Genomic DNA, 22,383 nt, shown 5'->3' with positions numbered 1-22,383 from the left:
GGACAGAAATAGTCTATATTATGATGTGGTTGGTGGTTTCTTATGTAGAAGTTCCCTGAATTGTACACTTAGTTTTGGGCATTTTACTATATGTGTGTTATTGTTGTTGTTGTTCAGTCGCTAAGCTGTGTCTTACTCTTTGCAACCCCATGGACTGTAGCATGCCTGGCTCCCCCTGTCCTTCATTGAATCCCGGAGTTTGCTCAGATTCATGTGCATTGAGTAGGTGATGCCATCCAACCATCTCAGCCTCTGCTGCCCTCTTCTCCTCCTGCCCTCAATCTTTCCAGCATCAGGGTCTTTTCCAATGAGTTGGCTCTTTGCATCAGGTGGCCAAAGTATCAGAGCTTTATTTTCAGCATCAGTTCTTTCAATGAATATTTAGAGTTGATTTCCTTTGGGATTGACTGGTTTGATCTCCTTGCTGTCCAAAGAACTCTCAGCAGTCTTCTCCAGCACCACAATTTGAAAGGATCAGTTCTTTGGCACCCAGTCTTCTTTATGGTCTAACTCTCACATCCGTATATGACTACTAGAAAAACCATAGCTTTGACTATATGGACCTTTGTCAACAAAGTGATGTCTCTGCTTTTTAATACATGTCTAGGTTTGTCATAGCTTTCCTTCCAAGGAGCAAGCATTTTGTGTGTGCTATATATATATATATATATATATATATATATATATATATATGCATACATACATACATCCATACACACACACACACACACACACATATACGTGTGTTATAGGTCAGTTTAAAAAAAGCAGACAAACTAAATTCCGTATTAACCCATTGTAGATTAACTGGTTTGTGAACTAAATCTGGTTAAGGTGCTATAGTCACCTCTGATACTGTCACTTTCTAGGGAAAGTTGGTTGGAATGGGCTTAGTAAAAAGGTCATCCTGATTAATACACTGACTTGCTCCTCCGCAGCAGAAAGAACCAAGCTCTGGGGCTTGGTGATCTGATGGAGGAGAGGAATGCTCTAGGGTTCATACTTCTGATTTAATCAAGACAGTTCTTCTGGCTCATATTATCTACCACCAGATCTTATCAGCCAAGATTCTCTGGGAGAAAACCTCTGTAGGGAGGAGAACAATCTCTTTTCATGGGCAGTTAGAATAGTCTAAAAACCAAACCAGTTTATCTGCAGTCAGGTAAATTCAGTAATTGACAAGAAATCAACCATCATTAGACATTTAAGCTGCTTCATTGTCAATAATTATGAACCAATTATACAAAGAAGAAAAAAGGAATAACAGTTACTATTTTTTTAAATTAATTTCATAAATACGTTTTCATTAACCTTGACCAACCAAGAGGGATTAAAGCTATAACTTAAAGGCTCAACCTTTCCAACTTCCCTGGTGGGCCAGTGGTTGACTCCGCACTCCCAACGCAGGCTAGAACTTTCTCATTTTCTTACAACACAGACATGACTATGGACCAGATAAATGAGGCCCCTGGCTGCTTTGGTTCACGCTTTTTTGGTTTCCTAACTTACAGTGTGTGACTTTCTTCACAGAAATTCTATTATCTCTTTATAGTATATCATTTCTTGGTGTTAGTAGTTTCCACTCAACAGTGATTTATTTCAGTTGCTGTAAGTATGTATGAATCACTCATTTTGTAGAAGGGTCTGAAGAACTTCCCAGTCCTGATGTTTTTAACCATAAATCTCACTAAAACCAAAAAATGTCTAATACCCAACTGCAGGCACAGACCTGACTTTTACTCTCCTGTGTACGGATACATACATGCCTCTGCCCCCTCAGTTTTGCTGTGTCCCTCAGTTGCCTCAGAGCCCCCCACTGCCCACCTCCAGGAGCAGGGAGGGCCCTTGCAGATCCTGTTGTCAGCCTGAAGGCTTCCTTGGGAAAGCGACACTTGCTCCAGCAGCAGAGCCCCAGAACCCTGCTGTGTGGCCATCCATCCAGACTCAGGTCCCAGGATGAAACAGCTCAGGTTGGTTGCATTGGCTTTGGAAAGAATGGAGCCAGCTGTAGTGTCTGTGGGCTATGCCCAGGACCCGGGGTCCTCCTGGGTTGCTAGAGCCCTGGCATGTAAAAATAGGTGATGTAAAGTGAAAGTGTCAGTCATGTGCGACTCTTGGTGACCCCATGGGCCATAGCCCGCCAGGCTTCTTTGTCCATGGAATTCTCCAGGCAAGAATACTGGAGTGGGTAGCCATTCCTTTCCCCAGGGGATCGTCTCGACCCAGGGATTGAACCTGGGTCTCCTGCATTGCAGGCAGATTCTTATCATCCGAGCCACCACGGGAGCCCCGAAGTAGGCAAGGTACAGGTTAATTCATTCTTGCCAGTAGGTTAATTCTTATATGATGAGCTAAAGGGAAAGGCAAGGAGAAGACCAGTAATAGAGGCCGAATGTTTGTTCCCTCCACATTTGTGTGTTGAAACTTAATCCCCAGTGAAATGAGGAGGCTTTTGGGAGGTGACTCGGTCATGAGGGTGGACTGCTCATGAATGGGATTAGTGCCCTGATGAAGAAGACCTTGGAGGAATGCCTTCCCCCTTCTGTCCTCTGTGTGAGGACACGGGGAAAAGTCAGCCATCCACAACCTGGAAGAGGACCCTCTCTGGACACTGAGTCTGCCTGAGCCTTCAGCCTGGGCTCTGCAATCTCTGAAACTGTGAGAAATAGATGTTTGTTGTGTAAGCCATCCAGGTGATGGTGTTTTGGGCTTCCCAGGTGGCTCAGTGGTGAAGAATCCACCCGCCAATCCAGGAGACACAGAGCATGTGGTTTGACCGCTAGGTCAGGAAGATCACCCGGAGGAGGAAATAGCAACCTACTCTAGTATTCTTGCCTGGGAAATCCCATGGACACAGGAGCCCGGTGGGCTACAGTCCATGAGGTCGCAAATATTTGGACACAACTGAGCATGCATGCACGATGGTATTTTGTCAGAGCAGCTTGAAGGGACCAGGACAATTGAATTGTCTTTGATATCAGGGATTATGTGTACGTGCCTATCTGCATGCTTGTGCCATACTAGGTGTAGGAGTAATCCTCAGTGAAGAACAGATGAATGAGCCTGGAATGAGTGGATACCATTTAATAAAAAAAGTAACAGTAGGAAAAAGGTGATTTAAAGTTACAAGAGTCTGTTTAATGGCTGAGTAATATTCCATGGTAATGATAACCCTATATGCAAAACAGAAAAACAGACGTAGAAGTACAGAACAGACTTTTGAACTCTGTGGGAGAAGGTGAGGGTGGGATGTTTCGAAAGAACAGCATGTATATTATCTATGGTGAAACAGATCACCAGCCCAGGTGGGATGCATGAGTCAAGTGCTCGGGCCTAGTGGGTTGGGAAGACCCAGAGGAATCAGGTGGAGAGGGAGGTGGGAGGGGGGATTGGGATGGGGAATACATGTAACTCTATGGCTGATTCATATCAATAGTATGACAAAACCCACTGAAAAATTAAAAAAAAAAAAAATAAAGTTACAAGAGTCTGGATCTCAACCCTGGCGCTTTTATTAGTTCAGTGACCATGTGTGATCCATTTTTATTGCTTTAGAGCCAGTTTTCTTATAAGCAACATAGAATTATTTATCCTTCTTACACATGTGTGTGTATCTGTATGTGCAGAGAAAGATGTCTAGAATGGTTTACATCAAATATTAACATGGTTGTTTTGCGAATTTGGAAATTGAGTGGCTTTTCCCTTTCTGTACATTTCACTGATATTCGATCTTTTTAAAGGTAAAGTGTAAAGCATACCCCAAACACAGTCAATATAAAATTGCAATCATATGATAAAACAATGAAATCTTTCATATTGTTGAGTTTTTGAAATGGGAGGATCCTTAATAAAAATTCCCATTAACTGAATCACATTATTGTTCCTTCAATGGTTTTCCCCTCTAATTTGTGTGTATAAATAGGCCTTCATATTGAATATTTCCAGCAGATAGTCTTCTACTTTTTTCTCCATTAATCATGCAGGAATCTTTAGAAAGGTAACATTAGGACTATTGTTTGAAGAAAATATTTTAAGAAATAACATATCACGTTACCTGGAAGAGCCTCAGAGAAGGCTGCGCATCAAAGAATTGATGCCTTTGAACTGTGGTGTTGGAGAAGACTCTTGAGAGTCCCTTGGACAGCAAGGTGGTCAAACCAGTCCATCCTAAAAGAAATCAACCTGGAATATTCACTGGAGTCAGGACTAATGTTGAAGCTGAAGCTCCAATACTTTGGCCACCTGATGAGAAGAGCCAGCTCACTGGAAAAGACCCTGATGCTGGGAAAGATTGAGGGCAGGAAGAGAAGGGGATGACAGAGGATGAGATGGTTGGATGGCATCACCGACTCAATGGACATGAGTTTGAGCAAACTCTGGGAGACAGGGAAAGATGGGGAAGTCTGGTGTGCTCCAGTCCATGGGGTTGCAAAGAGCTGGATGGGACTTAGTGACTGAACAACAACTTCAAAGGAAAAAAAAGCAAAAAGCAGGGGAAAAAAGTTAATATTGAAAATGTAAAACCAGTTAAAATTTTCCATTTAACAAGTGAAGTGTAACTATGTTTTATTCCTAGTTACTTGGAAACATAGATATTCATGTTGAGATTTGACAGAAAACAAAATTCTGTAAAGCAATTATCCTTCGATTAAAAAATAAATAAATTAAAAAAAAGAAAATAAAGAACATAAAAAAAGTGTGCTACACTAGAACAAATGGGTATTGCTCATGAAAGAAGACATTTGGTGTTTTCTTCAGGGATTACATTTTCACCCTTTAATGTAATATATTTTTCACGTAATAACATAATAAAGTTTATTTGTAGAGAAACAAATTAAGAGGTTAGCAGCTTTTTAAAGGGAGTGTGTGACAATTTTCTCCGCTTTACCTGTCTCAAGAGGTCAGACCAATCGGTAGCACTTTTCTCTTCAGCTTTTTATATTTTTATTCATGAACCTCTAACAATCAATAAACAGTACAGTGTGTAAGAATTTCAAAATTTTATTTCACAGTCACAAAGAAATTCTCCTAATTGAAAGCAGAATGTGATAGCCTTGAATACTTTACAAATGCTTCAAATGAGATTATGAAGCCAACCAGTAGGTATTTGTTTATTATACTAAAATATAGACACATTTTCCTTTAAATATTTGAGATTCTGCCTACAGTGCCTCTGTTATATTCATTCAAATTATTCTTCTATTCCAAAACAATGAGGCTTCTAAACTGGTGGAATGTTGCCAGGAAATTTCAACACAGTTTGAAGGCAACATGACCAAAAGGCACAGTTTAAATTGGCTTAGGGAATGAATGGGCTCCTTATCAGAGCAGCTGAAGGCTGTATATAATTAACAGCATCTGTCAACATTCACAGGGCCCTATATAGAACAAGCAGGCCCTATAGCCCTACTAAAGAGCAACCTCCAGCCTCTGATACCTTAAAAATCCACAAGACCTAAACAAAGAGACACCCCCCCAAGCCATCACTGGAAGGACACTGATACGTTTTTGTGATACCAGCAGGGCCACAAAGCAACTGCTAATTAATGTTAATTATCTAGAACAATTCTGTGAACATGAATGCCGTTGAGACTTCAAATTAGCCAGCTATCATCAAAAATATAAAATAGCATTTATATCTAAAATCACTAATTTAAAAATCTTAATATGTTTTAATTTTTAAAAGCTATGAAAATGATCTACTAATCTTCCTTTTTAATATGATGAATTCTCAATTAGCTTGACCATTTCTGTAAATAGAATTCTACAGCAGTTTTTTCATTTTTAAAGAAATACATTTCACCCATGAATATGTACAAAGCAACAACAACAAAAAATCCAGAGGCAATTTCATTAAATAAATTTATTTGTTAAAATAATTTAACTCCAAATACAACTGTTGAATTTGCATTGAGTTATAACTACAATTCATGTTTTAACTGAAAGGTCAAGGTTTAACAACTGACATTGTTACAAAACAATAAACTGTTGTTCAATTTTAAATGGTCAGTTGTATTAGAGCTCAACAATTAACTGTGAACTATATTTATCTCTGGGAAACCCCAAATCAATAAGGATAAGTCTGTTTCCAAAACCCACTGCAGTCATTCTTGAAACCCTGATCAAGATTTAAGAGATGCACAATGACGCGTTAATTAAAAAAAAAAAAAAAAGACCCCCATAGTCTTTAACATTTGATTGGCTAAGGAGACAATTAAAGCTTACCCAAGTGCTAACACAGGATTACTGAGAACAAAAAAACTACAAAACAAACAAACAAAAACCCAATGGCAACAAGCGAAATAAGCACTTTCATATTCATACATATAGGCAATATTCCCACTGGACAACTCCTGAAAACAAACAGTAGACATCCTTAGGCAACATTTCTTTATACAGAAAAGCAAATATCAGTAGTTTGACCACAGAAAAGTGATGGCAACTGTAGCGATTAGAGTAAAAATTTCAGTCCTAATTCTACAAACCAAAGAAGAAAAATCATCAAAGCACCTTTCAATAGTTTAAGGAAGATTTTATGTAATACTTTTGATCAGATGCTGGCTTGTTTTGTATGAGTTGAACAAAAAGAAAGGCATCAGTCACCATCACTATCACAGCTTAAGAGAACCAAAAAAAAAAAAAAGTTGCAACATAGAACAACAACAAAAAAATGCTGCCTTTGTATAAAAGTAAAACAAGACAAAACAAAGGAAAAAAAAAAGGAAGAAAACCTTATCATAGTAGCTAAAGAAAAAGTGGGTCTTTGGATCAAACCATAACATTTTTAAGGCATGTTAGAAAAACTTTCACTTATCTAGTTGCTATTCTGATCAGGGCATAAAATAAACAGTGACACAAGGTCACCAACTATTAATTCATGTGCCAACAAATTTCATCTTCCTGTTCTTAAGCTCTGTATTAACATCTCAACAAACACATTCATTCAAGCGGAGTTATTTTCATACCAGATGAAACACCAACAGTAAGAGCACACGAGGGTTTCCAAGTTTCTGGATATATTTGATGCTTTGTCACTAAATACGCAAGGCTGGGTGGAAACACTGATCAGGCAGCCATATCAGCTATTAACATCTTTACAGTAAAAAAAAAAAGCCACCTTATTGTCTGACATAAACACATCTAACTAAACCCAAATTTTTAGATAATCTTTTCCACCTTATATCCTGCCATACCTTTCACATTATTTAACTTATTTTTCTTGTCTGCATAGCAATCCACAAGGTAAAACTGTAAAATCTTCATAGATGTTTTTATATGTAATCTTACTTGCCATAAATTTCTACTAAATATGGAATTTTAAAAACCAGAATCATTCTGAGAAGTTAGAGGCTTCAAAACTCAAACAGTGCACTAACAAATATTTCTCTTTCAGTTGATAAAAATCATACTTCTTGAATCACTGACTTGTCTACATGATTGAGTCAAATCACCTTTTACATGACCAAATTTGATGCAGTAAAATTGGTTAGAACTTTCTGGCCTATAAAAGGTGCTTCATAATTGGGAATTATTCAAAAAATTATATTGAAGAATGCAAATATTCACAATTCAAAGACTTTTGACAACCATGCCTGGTTTTACCCACACATCTGTCTTCTCATTTATGAAAAGTACTATCCACCTTTTTTCTCTCCTCCAACCTTAACATCAGTTTACTAAACACTCAGGGGGCGGGCTAGCAATGATCTCAAGAATGTATAAAAAAAAAAAAAACTTAAAAAAAATGTTTTTGATACATGGTATTCTGCAGGACAGATTCTCAGTATAGGCAATTATCTCTGACTTGTGCCAAATTCTTCATAACATTAAACACACATGCACACGCAAACACACATTCTTCACTCAGTAACACACGTTAAGACCCGAGGTTACTTGCACAAGAGTGTGAAACCAACAAGAAATATGGGGCGGTATGCAGATCACAGGCTCAGTGATATTGCAGTTCTGAAGGCCAAATTCATCTCCAGAGGATCAGCTCAAAATACTCTCTTCAGCATTTTATAACTCTGAAGGTGGGTGAAAACCCTTCTGCGCTTGATTGTAAAACTTATGAATACGTTTTTCCTGTGCCATTAGTCATGCAAATGATAAATACTTGGCGGCTATAAAAACCAAAAATGTCAGGACTTGAGCACCTTTTCAAGACAAAATATTCACTCTAGCTTTATTTGCCACTTCAGTAATCAGGGCAAATTGTTGTAAGAAAATCTTTATAGAATTCTCCAGGAAAATTAAAGGGTTTTTTTTTTTTCATCTCTTACCTTCCACTCTATAATTTCTGTTCTACTTTTAAGCCCCAATTATTTCACATGGTTATTCAATTTTTTTTTTTTTTTTTTTTTTTTTTAATGCCTGCAATAAAGCTCTGCTATAGAAAACTTGATTTCGAAAGCAGGTTAGCCAAGAATCACACCACAACCATAGCCCTTAAAGGCAAGAAGGAATTTGCTGCTTTAACGAACGTAAAAATGCAAGATATTTGTACTGCCCTGCGAAGTTTCTGCGAACGGGAACATGTGGATGCAACATGGCTTCATTTTCCTTACGCGATGGTACTAGTCATCTACTGGAACGCTTCTCATTAGTAAGGCGAGGCAATCTCTTTCCAACACAGTTGCTTCCTTCTTGTTCAGTAAAGTAACAAAGACCATCCCTGCTAGGTGAACAGAGGGGTGGGTCTGGGGTTTTAATCTGACTCAGACCCTTATGAGAGTCTCCACTTTCTGGGCAAAGGAGGTGATAACACATTGTAACACCAGGCTGTATTTTTACCCAACCTGTGCTGACTCTGGCTCTATCAGAGACTGGTGCGTGAGTTAGTTCCGTGTCACAAATTAGGATAACATCTACAATTAAGCATCGACTTTGAAAAACAGGAGTGAGTCAGCTGAGCGAAGAATCTCTCCCTGGAATGCTGCCGGCAGGTCAGCTGCTATTATCTTCCTTGATGCGATATATTGGTTAGAAGCACTATCTCAGTTCCTGAAATTCAGTACTCTGGTAGGAAAATATTTCTCCTTGACTCATCTATTTTTTTTTTTAAAGAAGACAAAATATTTTAATGGTTAAGCGGTCACAGGAATTCTTCCGGTTTCTCTCCCGTGATTACTTTTAACGACGACCACAGTTGCTTCTGTCAACTCAAGTGACAATACCATCACAGCTTTTGAAGGAGGTCGCCCTGCGGATCGCCTGGACCACGACGCCTGAAGTTGCAGGTGCCTGGAGGAGACGGTGAAGACTGGAGTTACTGGACCCCAAGGTGACTCAGAGCTCCCAGCTGACAATCGCCGCTGGGCTCTGAAGGATGATCTGCTGCTCCACTGGAGGTGCACACCGCACACCCTGCAGGCTCCGCGGTCGGGGAGGCGAGGCTGGTGTCGCCTCGGTGGGTGGGAGGCGGGCGGGCAGCCACGTGTCAGTGCTATTGTATGTTACACGCGGAACAGCACGGGTCGTCCTTGTCGGGCTGGGCGGCATAGTTCATCTGCCTGACGATCTCGGCGAAGAGTTCGTCCACCATGGTTTTACTCTTGGCCGACGTCTCCATGAAGGGGCAGCCCCACTCCTCGGCGAGCGCCCGGCCTTCGTTGGAGGACACCTCTCTCTCACTTTCCAGGTCGACTTTGTTCCCCACCAAGATGACCGGCACTTTCTCGTACCTACGAGAGAACAGACGCGGACACACAGGGGTTGCAGACGTTAGCACAGAGGTGACAGGTAAAGTGGATTTTCTCTTTTTTCACAATATGGTACTACAGACTCCCTTGGACAGCAAGGAGATTCAAACAGTCCATCCTAGAGGAAATCAGTCCTGAATATTCATGGGAAGGACTGATGTTAAAGCTGAAGCTCCAATACTTTGGCCACCTGATGCGGAGAGCTGACTCACTGGAAAAGACCCTGATGCTGCGACAGATTGAAGGCAGGAGGAGAGGGGACGACAGAGGATGACATGGTTGGATGGCATCACTGACTCGATGGATGTGAGTTTGGGTAAACTCCGGGAGCTGGTAACGGACAGGGAGGCCTGGCATGCTGCAGTCCATGGGGTGGCAGAGTCGGACACGACTGAGCCACCGAACTGAACTGGTACTACAGATATTCTCCTTAGCTGCATGAAAAATTATCTGCTCCAGTTGGTTTGACATTGACCAGAAGGCAGCTCTCATAGTAGATCACAAATGGGTTGTTCAAAATGATGTTTTAATCAATTACATATCTTTTAAAATCAATTTATTTTCCCAGATATACTTGGAAAATTATTGTCAGAATCTCCGAATATTCCCCTTAGATGGATTAATGTAAACTTTGTTCATTATAAGGGATGCTTATGCAGAATTTCAGATGATGAGGTAATACCTCTAGTGACTAAACACATAATTTGTAATTTTATAAATTTTACTGTGTTCTAAAAGTATACAAGGGCTTCCCAGGTGGCTCAGTGGTAAAGAACCTGCCTCCAATGCAGGAGACACGGGTTCAATCCCTGGGTCGGGAAGAACCCCTGGAGAAGGACATGACAACTCATTTGAGTATTCTTGCCTGAAAAGTCCCATGGACAGAGGAGCCTGGTAGGCTACAGTTCGTGGGGCGCAAAGAGCCAGACATGACTGAGCAACTAAAAAACAATGAAAGTATACAAAACTGATCACGTTCTAATCATTCCTAAGTAAGAAACAAGCTAGCAGAACTCACTAGGATGGAACTCACCAAATACAACTACGCTCTATCCCTTTATACAAACTGTCATAGATTAGCCTGTTGAAAGATAATTACTGTTCTTTTCGGCCTGACAAGGACTTAAACATTCCAATCATTAGCTCTGTTTGATGTTATCTCTTCTTTTCCTTCCTGACTAGAATCACCGTGCTATAGACTAAATGTATGTTCCCTGAAATTTGGATGTTGAAACCTAATCCCCCATGGGATGGTATTTAGGAGGTCGGGACTTTGGGAAGGGACTGGGTCATGGATGGGATTTATGTCCTTGTACAAGAGACCCCAGAGATCACCATTGCCTTTATAGCCACGTACAGACAGAGTGAAAAGATGATCCTAGGGAAGTGGGCCCTCACCAGACACTGGATCTTCCAGAGCCTTGACCTTGGACTCCCCAGCCTCAAGAAATATGAGGAATAAATTTGTTGTTTAAGCCATGCAGTTTGTGGTATTCTTGTTATAGGAGCCAGATAGACTAAGATAAGGTGTCTATAAGTCACGATGCTTGGAAAATGCTAACAGACAACAGAACTATGAAAAGAACAAAGAAAAGAGGTCATAAATCATTTTGTACCTAAAGATGATTCTCTCTACAATGGTTATTCATGGTGTAAAAAATGGTGCCACTGTGCAAATTTATTTACTACTTGTGTTTATGTTTGTCCTAAGCAATGTTGCTAATACATTTTTACTTTATACATCGTTTCAAAGGCTTTTTGTGATTTCAGTATAAATCAATATGTGTGTCTGTACTTTCTCCTCCAAGCAGAATGTATCTCTAATTTATCAAGGAAGCAAACTGCAAAACTGCACAGGAGTGTTAACAAATGTGACTAGACACAGCTAATCCGTTAGAGAACTACACATAGTCAGGATTTACTAAGGCAGGATTTGGGCAGCGTTTTTATCATTCAGGAAACAGAGCAACAGGCGGGCAGTTAATGCTAGCAATAATACTTTCACAGCTTCATCTTCCTGGCAAGATGGTTCTCTCTGCTCACTCTAATTTATAAAGCAAACTGTATTCCCAACAGTCTCATTTTTTCCCCTTTGACACAAGATCACACTGACAATGGTCTCAACAAGAGGGCACGCTCTAGGCAGTGTGTTCCTTAGCAATCTGAAACACACAACTTCAAAATAAGTGCAGCCATGAAATTAAAAGACTCTTACTCCTTGGAAGAAAAGCTATGACAAACCTAGACAGCGTATTAAAAAGCAGAGATAACACTTTGCTGACAAAGGTCCGTACAGTCAAAGCTATGGTTTTTCCAGTAGTCATGTATGGATGTGAGAGTTGGACCATAAATAAGGCTGAGCGCCGAAGAATTGATGCTTTTGAACTGTGATGCTGGAGAAGACTCTTCAGAGTCACTTGGACAGCAAGGAGGTCAAACCAGTCCATTCTAAAGGAAATCAACCCTGAATATTCACTGGAAGGACTGATGCTGAAGCTGAAGCTCTAATACTTTCGTCACCTGATGCAAAGAACTGACCCATTGGAAAAGACTCTGATGCTGGGAAAGATTGAAGCTGGGAGAAGGGGATGACAGAGGATGAGATGGTTGGAGGGCATCACCAACTTGATGGACGTGAGTTTGAGCAAACTCTGGGAGAGGGTGATGGACAGGGAAGCCTGGCGTGCTGCAGTCCATGAGGGCACAAATAGTGGGACATGACTTTGCGACTGAACAGCAGCATTATCAAGGATAAATCTAAGATTTGGATATTACTATTTCTCAGGAAATGGATCTGGACAACTCTAATTTTTATCGAAGGACTTTAAAGGCATTTACTGTATATCAGCGGTGATTTTGCTCTCTGATCATACTGAGAGTTCTGAACATAGGACCCAAGAGTTTTGCACATCTTCTAGGAGCCTCACATATAATAATTAAGTGTACCTCTTATGGCTCAGCTGGTAAAGAATCTGCCTGCAGTGCAGGAGATGCTGGGTTCGATCCCTGGGTCAGGAAGATCCCCTGGAGAAGGGAATGGCTACTCACTTCAGTATTCTTGCCTGGAGAATCCCATGAACAGAGGAACCTGGGGGGATACAGTCCATGGGGTTGCAAAGAGTTGGACACGACTGAGCGACTAACACTTTCACTTTCAGTCCATGTATTAGATATTTATTCATCCATTTAACAAGTGTTTATTTGATAGAGGCCTATTTTTGTGCTAGATGCTTTTTGAGGCACTTAAGATACATCAGCGAACAAACCTCTGCCATAGAGTCTAGCAGAGAAGACAGTGGTCGATAATAAACCCAAGTAAATAAGTAAATTATTGGTTTACTAAATGGTGTTACGTGCGATGGAAAAAAAAAAATTGCAGAACAGGGAGTGGGCTGGGAGCACAGGTGAGCAGGGAAGGCCTTACTGGGGTGGTGGCAGGTGAGCAAGACATGAAGGGAGTGAGGGAGTCTGCCGAGCAGGTGTCTGGGGGAGAGCACTCCAGGCAGGATGCGGACCAGGCAGCATAAAAGCTGGTGGGAAGAAGAGCAAAGGGCCCGTGGGGTCCCTCTGTATCACCTCCCCGACTCCAGCAGTCAGAAAGCCTGGTGTAGGAAACTTGTTCACTCGGAACAAATGAACTTTGGAACCTGTTGGCGAAAGTGGCCTCAGAAGACAAACGTGACCTCTGTGATGAGATCGACTAGATCATTTAGGAAGACTGGGTGCTTGGTTAGCAGTGATAATTAGTATTTTCATCTCATGCTCTTTATTTACCATAGTTTGGTGAGCTGTCTTGATTTCTGCCCCCCGTTTCTATTAATAAACATATCACTTGGGAATAAAATTGAAGATGCAAAATCCCCCAAACACTTCATTTACGTGTTACTGTTGATGCGATCGTGAGCAGGGTACCGCTGTATCCACATCTCAGGCATCAGCTGGTTTCTCATCAACTTGAGCGTATCTTCCTTGGTATTTCCTTTGAGAGCACGACCAGGGTCATACAGTGGCTTCTGCAGCTGAAACCGCTTTACTTTTGTTTATAGTCTGAGAACTAACACTGGTTTTATTAACATGAATGTCCCTGTTGTTTACAGTATTCATAAGCATGGTTACATAATGTATTGATAAACAGAGCTAGTTCTTTTGAGCAGCTCTACTTAATGCATTGACTGAAACATCAGAAACACTGGCTTGAGTATCACTTAGCTGTAGAGCACTGCTGGGCTTCTCCACACGAGGCAGCTTTGTACACCTGAATGGTTCAGGAGCATCTGATGTTTATCAATGGTCTTTACGTAACTGTCCTGATAGGGGTATACGTGTACGTGTATTTCATTCTGGTTGTGTCTAAACTCGGCTGATCACCAAGATTCCCAGGCCCAAATCCTGGGTTCCTGAATCTGAATTTGTGGGGTTGGGCCTAAGAAGCCTACTTAAAGCTGGGTCTAAGTTCTGAAGAATAATTGTGAGGATCGGCAGGGTTTAGGAATCACTGACCTGATCTGTTACTGTGTGACCCCAAATAGCACTGGATGCGTATAGTTCATGGTTTTATACTGCGGCAAGTCCAGGATCAGTTCCCTTTCCCTTCGTTGATTCACCAATGATAGGTTGTGGACAGATGCCACCACACTCAGTTCCTTTGACGTCTTTTGGAGGGCGAAGAGGCTAGGCTCGCGCATGAATTTCAACACGCTGATATTTCCTTAGTCACTTTTCCATTAAGCAGGCTGAAATACAATTCTCTTTGAACTCAGAAATGAGAATCAGAGAGAGTTTTACTTACAAGGTTCCCTTGTTCAACCTTCTACCCATTGTGAAAAATCTCACCTACCAAGAGTCTCAAGGTAAAATGTCAGAACACCTGATGCTTTAGTCATTTCCATGACAACCCCACCAAATGGGTTATATCTGAACATCTTTAGTGATGCGGAACTCACATCTCGGGCAACCCATTTTGTCCTGTCAGCCCTGTTAGGTGTGAGTGTTAAAAAGTTGGTGCTAAGAAGTTTATCCCTATCTAATGAGCTGTGACCTGTAACACCTCATCCTTCCTGTGACCGCTGAGAACACAGAAATCTTTTCTCACAGGTTTCCTTCCCCACCTCCCTGCTCAAATTAAATAACACAAAATGATTTTTTAAAGTCCATGGTAATATTTAAATAGGTAAAGAGGAAAACAAAAAAACATTCTTCATCTCACCTCCATGAGAATGATTGCTATAACTACTTTGGTGTGTATCGTTTCAGGCTATTTTCTTATACATATCTATGTAAATGTAGATTTTTCGGAAAGGCGATCATACCTGTTTTATTTAGTTACTTCTATTTTCACTTATTATCTTGGACTCTGTATACCAATAAGTGGTGTACATCATGTTAATGGTTAAAGAGTACTCCATTTTATAGCGTCTGTGTGATAATAAAAGTACCGTAACTAATTGCCCTTTCCCCATCTGTTCCTGAAGCGTTCCCCTCCACTCATGTTTTCATTAACCCATAGCAAACTGATGAACCACACCTAGACGTGGAGCTTCTTTCTCAAAAGTGTGCATAGTCTGTGTTGTGTGCATGTGTGCACGGCATACCCTTTGAACCAGAAAAAAAAAAAAAAAACAACCACACACACATTTCTAGATTAGTTCAGACTACTGTGCTCACACATGCAATCTTGACTGACATCCAGAAATTTATACTATAGCCAGTAGAGCTTAGGTCAAGGGTGCCTGTTTCCCCACCCTTGGGATGGGTATTTTTAATCTTTCAGGGAAGTATTATGGCAGTTCTGGACAAAGAGAATGGTTTTATGGCTGGGAGTTGAAGGCCCCAACCACAGCCCGGTAGCATAAAAACATCAATACTTCTTATTAAGGTAGAAAACGTTTAAGCTAAGTAAGGCTTCCTTCTTCCTCTAAACTGACTCGTCTTGAGGTGACTAAATATTTCATCTTAAAAGGGAATTTCTGGTAACTTAGCTTGAATAATAAAAGGAAACCCAAATTTCTTGCTGTGACTGTCTCTTGGTTTCAGACTGCATGCATACTGAAGAAGAAGAGAGAGAAATTTGTAAATGTAATCTAAAAATTAAGTAAGGGCTGTAATGACACCAGAAAGATATACAAGGCATTCAGGGCTACTCCATGATGATACAAATGAAAATAATCTGTTTTTATAGAAATTAAGAGCTGACACTGTATCAGAAGAACAGTGTAATGGTGAGGCATCAATTGGTCATGACAGTGCAACTCGGGTGCTTTGAATGTTGTGTTAAAAAGCCATTTGGGAGAGAAAATACTTGGCAAAAGGCATCTGATAAAGGGCTGTTATCCAGCATATACAAGGGAATCTTAAAACTCAACAGGCAACAAACAACCCGATTAAAAAATGGGCCAAGGACCTTAAGATACACCTCAACAAGGAAGGTAGACAGATGGGCAAATAAGCATGTAAAGGGATGCTGCACATCATATTTTGTCAGAGAAATTAAAATAGAGACACTACACACCTACTGGAATGGCCACAATCTAGAACACTGACAACCCCAAATGCTAGCGAGGACATGGAGCAACAGGAACTTTCATTCATTCCTGGTGGGAATGCAAAATGGTACAGCCACCTGGAAGACAGTTTTAGTGATTTCTTAGAAAACGACACATATCCTTAGCATACAAACCAGCAATCCCTGGTATTTAGCTCCCCAAACCAAGTACTAACAAATATATAAAACCTGCCTATAGATGTATACAACAGCTTTATTCATAACTGCCCAAACTTGGAAGCAACCAACATATCCTTCAGCAGGTGAATGGATAAACAAACTGGTATATCCAGACAGTGAAGTATCATTGGTGTTAACAAGAAATAACCTAATGACTCATGAAAAAAATAGGAAATTTAAATGCACATTATTAAGTGAAAGAAACCAATCTGCAATGGCCACATACAGCATGGTTTCAACTGCATGACATTTTGGAAAATGCAGAATTCTAGAGACAAGTTAAAAGATCAGTGGTTGCCAGGGGTTGATAGGGTGGGGAGGAAGGGCAGAATGGATGGAATACAAAGGATTTTTAAGACAGTGAAAATACTCTTCATTATACCATCATGATGAATACATGCTATTAGACATTTGCCCAAATTCACACAACGTACAGGGCTTCTCTGATGGCTCAGCAGGTAACGAATCGGCCTGTAATGTGGGAGACACAAGAGATGCAGGTTCAATCCCTGGGTCAGAAAGATCCCCCGGAAGGACGAAAATGGCAACCCACTCTAGTATTCTTGCCTAGAGAATCCCATGGACAGAGGAGCCTGGCAGGCTACAATCCATCAAGTTGCAAAGAGTTGGACACGACCGAGCAACTGACACATGCACACAACATACAACACCAGGAGTGTACGAAGGTAAACCGCTGGGTGATTACGGCAAGTCAGTGTAGATTCATCAATTCAACCAACGTCATAGCTCAGCTGGTAAAGAAATCTGCCTGCAATGCAGGAGACCCTGGTTCGATTCCTGGGTCAGGAAGATCCGCTGGAGAAGGGATAGGCTAGCCACTCCAGTATTCTTGGGCTTCCCTTGTGGCTCTGCTGGTAAAGAATCTGCTTTCAATGTGAGAGACCTGGGTTTGATCCCTGGGTTCGGAAGACCCTTTGGAGAAGGGAAAGGCTACCCACTCCAGTATTCTGGCCTGGAGAATTCCATGGACTGTATAGTCCATAGGGGTCGCAAAGAATCAGACATGACTGAGTGACTTTCACCTTCTCTTCCCTTTCCCCAGTCCAGTGGGGGATGGTGCTAATGGGAGAGGCTATACATGTGTGGGGTCAAGGGCTATACAGGAAATCTCTGCATCGTCTCAATTGTGCTGTGAACCTTAAACTACTCTAAAGAAATAAAGTCTTTAAAAAAGAAAGCTATACTGGAGGACTAGGGCAACCAAGGGGGCTTAAGTTCACTAAAGTCTTTATATCCCACTGATCACAAGTGAAAACTCATGACAGGATACAAAAAGTAACTACCAAACAACTCTGAAATGTAAAGAGAAAAACAGGCCGATTGGGGTGGGGGGCCAATTCCTGGAGAGAAGACCCATGAGGTTGAGTTTCCTGGTTTTTTCTCTTTGCGTGGAGTGGGCACTCAGTGGTATGCACACAGTCAGAACTCTGGGAGAAATTCATTCTACCCAGAAGGTCAAGTGAAGGGATGCCTGTGAGCTGGAAGGTGTGCGTGGGTGGGAAAGCCTCCCTTTTTCCTTGCTTGTCCTTTCAAAGCTCACCTACAATGGGTCCCCTAGCAGAGCTGGGGTGGTGGGCCATGCCAACAGCTAAGACTTCATGAGAAATTTCTGGGTAGAGGAATTGAAAACAGGGCTTCTTAAGGTCCAAAGAGGATGACAGAAAGCTCTAGTTTTTTCCCTTCTCTTTTCTCTGCCCACTTTGCTAGGAAGATGACCCAAACTGGGAGAACTACTAGTTGTAGTGTAGCAGTGCAGAAGGATAGCAACCAACTTTACCTAATTAATATTTATAGAATACTCTACTTCATAAAAGTAGAATACATATTCTTGTCAAGTGCACCTGGAATGTTCACTCAAGACCATATTTTTGGCTATAAAAACTGTAACAAATGTAAAAGAGCTGAAATGATACAAAATATGTTCTCAGATCATAATGAAATTAAACTAGAAATCAGTAACGAAAGACACCTAGAAAAATCTCCAGATACTGAGAAACTGAACCATATACTTCTAAATAATCCATGGGCCAAAGAAGATATCATTAAAAAATTAGAAAAAATTTAAGTGAATGAAAATAAAACATAACAAAATCTGTGGGATGCAGTTAAAGCAATGCAGAGAGGGAAATTATAGCACTAAATATTTATATGCCTCAAATCAGTGATCTATGCTACTACCTTAAGAAACTAAGAGAAAAAGCACAAAATAAATCCAAATTAAGCAGAAGGAAGAAATACTAAAGGACAAAAATAAAAGATGTGAGAGTTGGGCCATAAAGAAGGCTGAGTGCTAAAGAACTGATGCTCTTTAATTGTGGTGCTAGAGAAGATTCTTGAGAGTCCTTTTGACAGCAAGGAGGTCCAACCAGTCAATCCTAAAGAAAATTAGTTCTGAATATTCATTGAAAGGACTGATGCTGAAGATGAAGCTCCAATACTTTTGTTCACCTGAGGTGAAGAGCCGACTCACTGGAAAAAGACCCTGATGCTGGGAAAGACTGAGGGCAGGAGAAGAAGGGGATGGCAGAGGATGAGATGGTTGGATGGCATCACCGACTCAATGGACTTAAGTTTGAGCAAACGTCAGGAGATGGTGAAGGACAGAGAAGCCTGGAGTGCTGCAGTCCATGAGGTTGCGAAGAACCTGACACAACTTAAGTGACTGGACAACAACCACAAAAATAAAAGAACAAGAAAACAGAAAAACAGTATAGGAAAAAATCAACATAACTAAAACTCTAGTTCTCTGAAGAAGACCAATAAAATCAGTAAACTTTTATCCAGACTGATCAAGAAAAAAAGTTGACACAAGTTAACAATACCAGAAAGAGGAAGCTTACTACACACCCTACAGACATGGAAAAGAATATGCTCCTGAAAGAGAAACTTGGATGAAATGCACCAATACCTTGGAACAATTTACCTATGTGATGTCACTCATGCCCCTCTTTTCAGAGGGTAAAGCACTGATGATATCATCTCTAAACCTCTCCGTTTCACTTCTTCAGATATCTAACCTCTAGTTCTTCATTATCTAATTCAACTTTATCTCCTACAGCTTGATAAAGAGAATCTCCCATTCTAAATTCTGTCTGCCTGTTCATGATAATTCTCTAAAGATAATGGTCCCTACCAATCAAATCCTAAGAACCATTCAAAGCTTAGGTCAGATTTCATCTTTCAAAACCCCCCCTTACTTTTATAAATAGCTCTTTAGTCTGAACTCTTATATTTACATATGCAGATGACACCCCCCTTACGGCAGAAAGTGAAGAACTAAAGAACTTCTTGATGAAAGTGAAAGAGGAGAGTGAAAAAGTTGGCTTAAAGCTCAACATTCAGAAAACTAAGATCATGGCATCTGGTCCCATCTCTTCATGGCAGATAGATGGGGAAACAGTGGAAAAAGTGGCTGACTTTATTTTTCTGGGCTCCAAAATCACTGCAGGTGGTGACTGCAGCCATGAAATTAAAAGACGCTTACTCCTTGGAAGGAAAGTTATGACCAACCTAGACAGCATATTAAAAAGCAGAGACATTACTTTGCCAACAAAGGTCTGTCTAGTCAAGGCTATAGTTTTTCCAGTGGTCATGTAGGGATGTGAGAGTTGGACAATAAAGAAAGCTGAGCACCGAAGAATTGATGCTTTTGAACTGTGGTGTTGGAGAAGACTCTTCAGATTCCCTTGGACTGCAAGATCCAACCAGTCCATCCTAAAGGAGATCATTTCTGGGTGTTCACTGGAAGGACTGATGTTGAAGCTGAAACTCTAATACTTTGGCCACCTGATGCGAAGAGCTGACTCACTGGAAAAGACCCTGATGCTGGGAAAGATTGAGGGCAGGAGGAGAAGGGGACGACAGAGGATGAGATGGTTGGATGGCATCATCAAGTCGATGGACATGGGTTTGGGTTGACTCTGGGAGTTGGTGATGGACAGGGAGGCCTGGTGTGCTGTGGTTCATGGGGTCACAAAGAGTTGGACATGACTGAGTGACTGAACTGAACTGAACTGATGTCATTAAGAATTTGGGCTTCATAGGTTTTCATTAATTTATTTCTCTGAGTATCTACTAGGCATTGTGTGAGGGACTGTGGATATAAGACAAATGAAATCCTTAGAGTTTATGCTCAAGTTGACAGAAACACTATAAACAAGCAACCAATATCACTAAAGACTGTGATATCTGTTTCAAAGAAAGTCAATATTGATTAACATATAGTAACTTGGGTAGGCCAGTATTACATGAGGGGATCAAAGAAGGCATCTCTAGGGAGATGAATTCTAAGCTGAAACCTGAAGATTGAGAGTTGAGTCAGATGCAGGAAAAAAACAACAACGAGGCATCAAACATTTTAACCAGAAGAAAATATAAAGGAAAGGCAGTAGAAAAGTGCCAACTTTATTCAGGGAACAAAGAGGAGACTGGCACAGTTACAGCATAAAGAGCAAGGGGAAGAAAAGCATGAGGGATGACTGAAGAAGGACCTATGACCGCTCTTCTAAGAACAGGAGAAAGTGACTGAAGGTCTTTTAGCAGGGAAGTGAGGAGGTTTATGTGTTAAGAGATCAGTATGGCTAATACACAGAAAATGTTCTTTAGGGGCACAGAAGTAGAAGGAAGACAGGAGATGACTGCTGTGTTCAAGGCATCAGTGATGGCTTGAACTGGAATGATGGTGATGACAGTGGAAAGAAATAAAATTTAAAATACATTTTGGAGGCAGCATCAACAAAGACATGATAATGGACTGGCTGAAGAAGACAGCAGGTAATGGTTGGATGACAGAGAAATCAGTAAATGATTCATAGGTAAACTACTGCTTTTAAGTGTAGCTTTATCTCATGATTTATGACAAAGGTCCATCTATAACTTTTTGGGGAAATGGTCTTTTAAATAAACAGCACTAGGTCAACTGGATAGCCATACATGGGGGGACAAAAGAAAAACCTTGACTCTCTGTGTCTCACACCTTTCATACAAATTAGAGATGAATCACAGAATAAAAGTCAATATACCTTCTAGAAATAAACATGGAAGAAGAATCTTCATAACCTTGGAGTGGAGAAAGATATATTAACTAGGACACAGAAAAGAACTAAACATAAAAATGCAAGCTTAATAAACTAAAATTAAGAATTTATGTTCTTTAAAAAAAACTATTAAGCAAGTGAACAGGTAAGGCAAAGGTGAGGAAAAGGTACCTGCAATACATGTATCTGAAAAAGAACTTCAATCCAAAATGTATAAACAATTTCTACAAAATTTAAGAAAAAGACAATACAAGTTTTAAGTGGACCAAACATGTGAATAAGTTGTTTTACAAAGAGGATATGCCAACAGTCACTAAGCATAGAGAAAGGTGTTTATCATTATATACCAGAGAAATAAAAAATAAAATCAAAATGAGGTACCACTCAACTCTTATCAGATAAGCTAAAATTGTAAAAGGCTGATAATATCAAATGTTGGCCAGCAAGTGGAACAACTCTTATTGGGAGAAGAGGAAATCAGCACAACTGTTTCGGAGAATCATTTGTTAGTACAGTTGACCCTTCAACAACTCGGGGATAATCTACACATAGCTTACAGCTGGCCCTCTGTATCCGTGGTCACAGCTCGGGCTTCAGCAAACCATGGACTGTGCGGCACTGCAGGAGTTACCACTGAAAAATGTCTGCATGTACGTGGACCCGCACAGTTCGCCCCACATTGTCCAAGGGTCAGCTGTATCTATTATGCATTTATGACCCAATAATTCTGCTCCGAGCTGTTCACCAAGGGACAGTGTACATATATGCACCAAACAATATGTACTAGAGTGTTCACAGTAGTGTTACTCATGATAGCCCTGATCTCAAAACTGCCCAAGTGCCCGTCAGCAGAATAAACAATGAAATCATGGGATATCCACACAAGGAACTACTGTACCTCAAT

At 40.6% G+C, this 22,383-nt stretch overlaps 1 protein-coding gene across 1 annotated transcript in view; it reads right to left on the bottom strand.

The window, feature by feature from the left end:
- Window positions 1-5,036: 5,036 nt before the first annotated feature.
- RAP2A (RAP2A, member of RAS oncogene family) overlaps window positions 5,037-22,383 on the bottom strand; it is a 41,312-nt gene continuing 23,965 nt past the window's right edge. Inside the window, exon 2 of the mRNA XM_065902201.1 lies at window positions 5,037-9,683. Coding sequence (XP_065758273.1) covers window positions 9,446-9,683 — 238 coding nt within the window. The 3' untranslated portion in view covers window positions 5,037-9,445. The remainder of the gene's footprint in view (window positions 9,684-22,383) is intronic.

The sequence above is a fragment of the Muntiacus reevesi genome, chromosome 11 (genome assembly GCF_963930625.1).
Source record: "Muntiacus reevesi chromosome 11, mMunRee1.1, whole genome shotgun sequence".
NCBI classification, from domain to species: Eukaryota; Metazoa; Chordata; class Mammalia; order Artiodactyla; family Cervidae; genus Muntiacus; species Muntiacus reevesi.
Note: the sequence above shows the minus strand (reverse complement) of the source record. Positions and strands in the feature narration are given on the sequence as shown.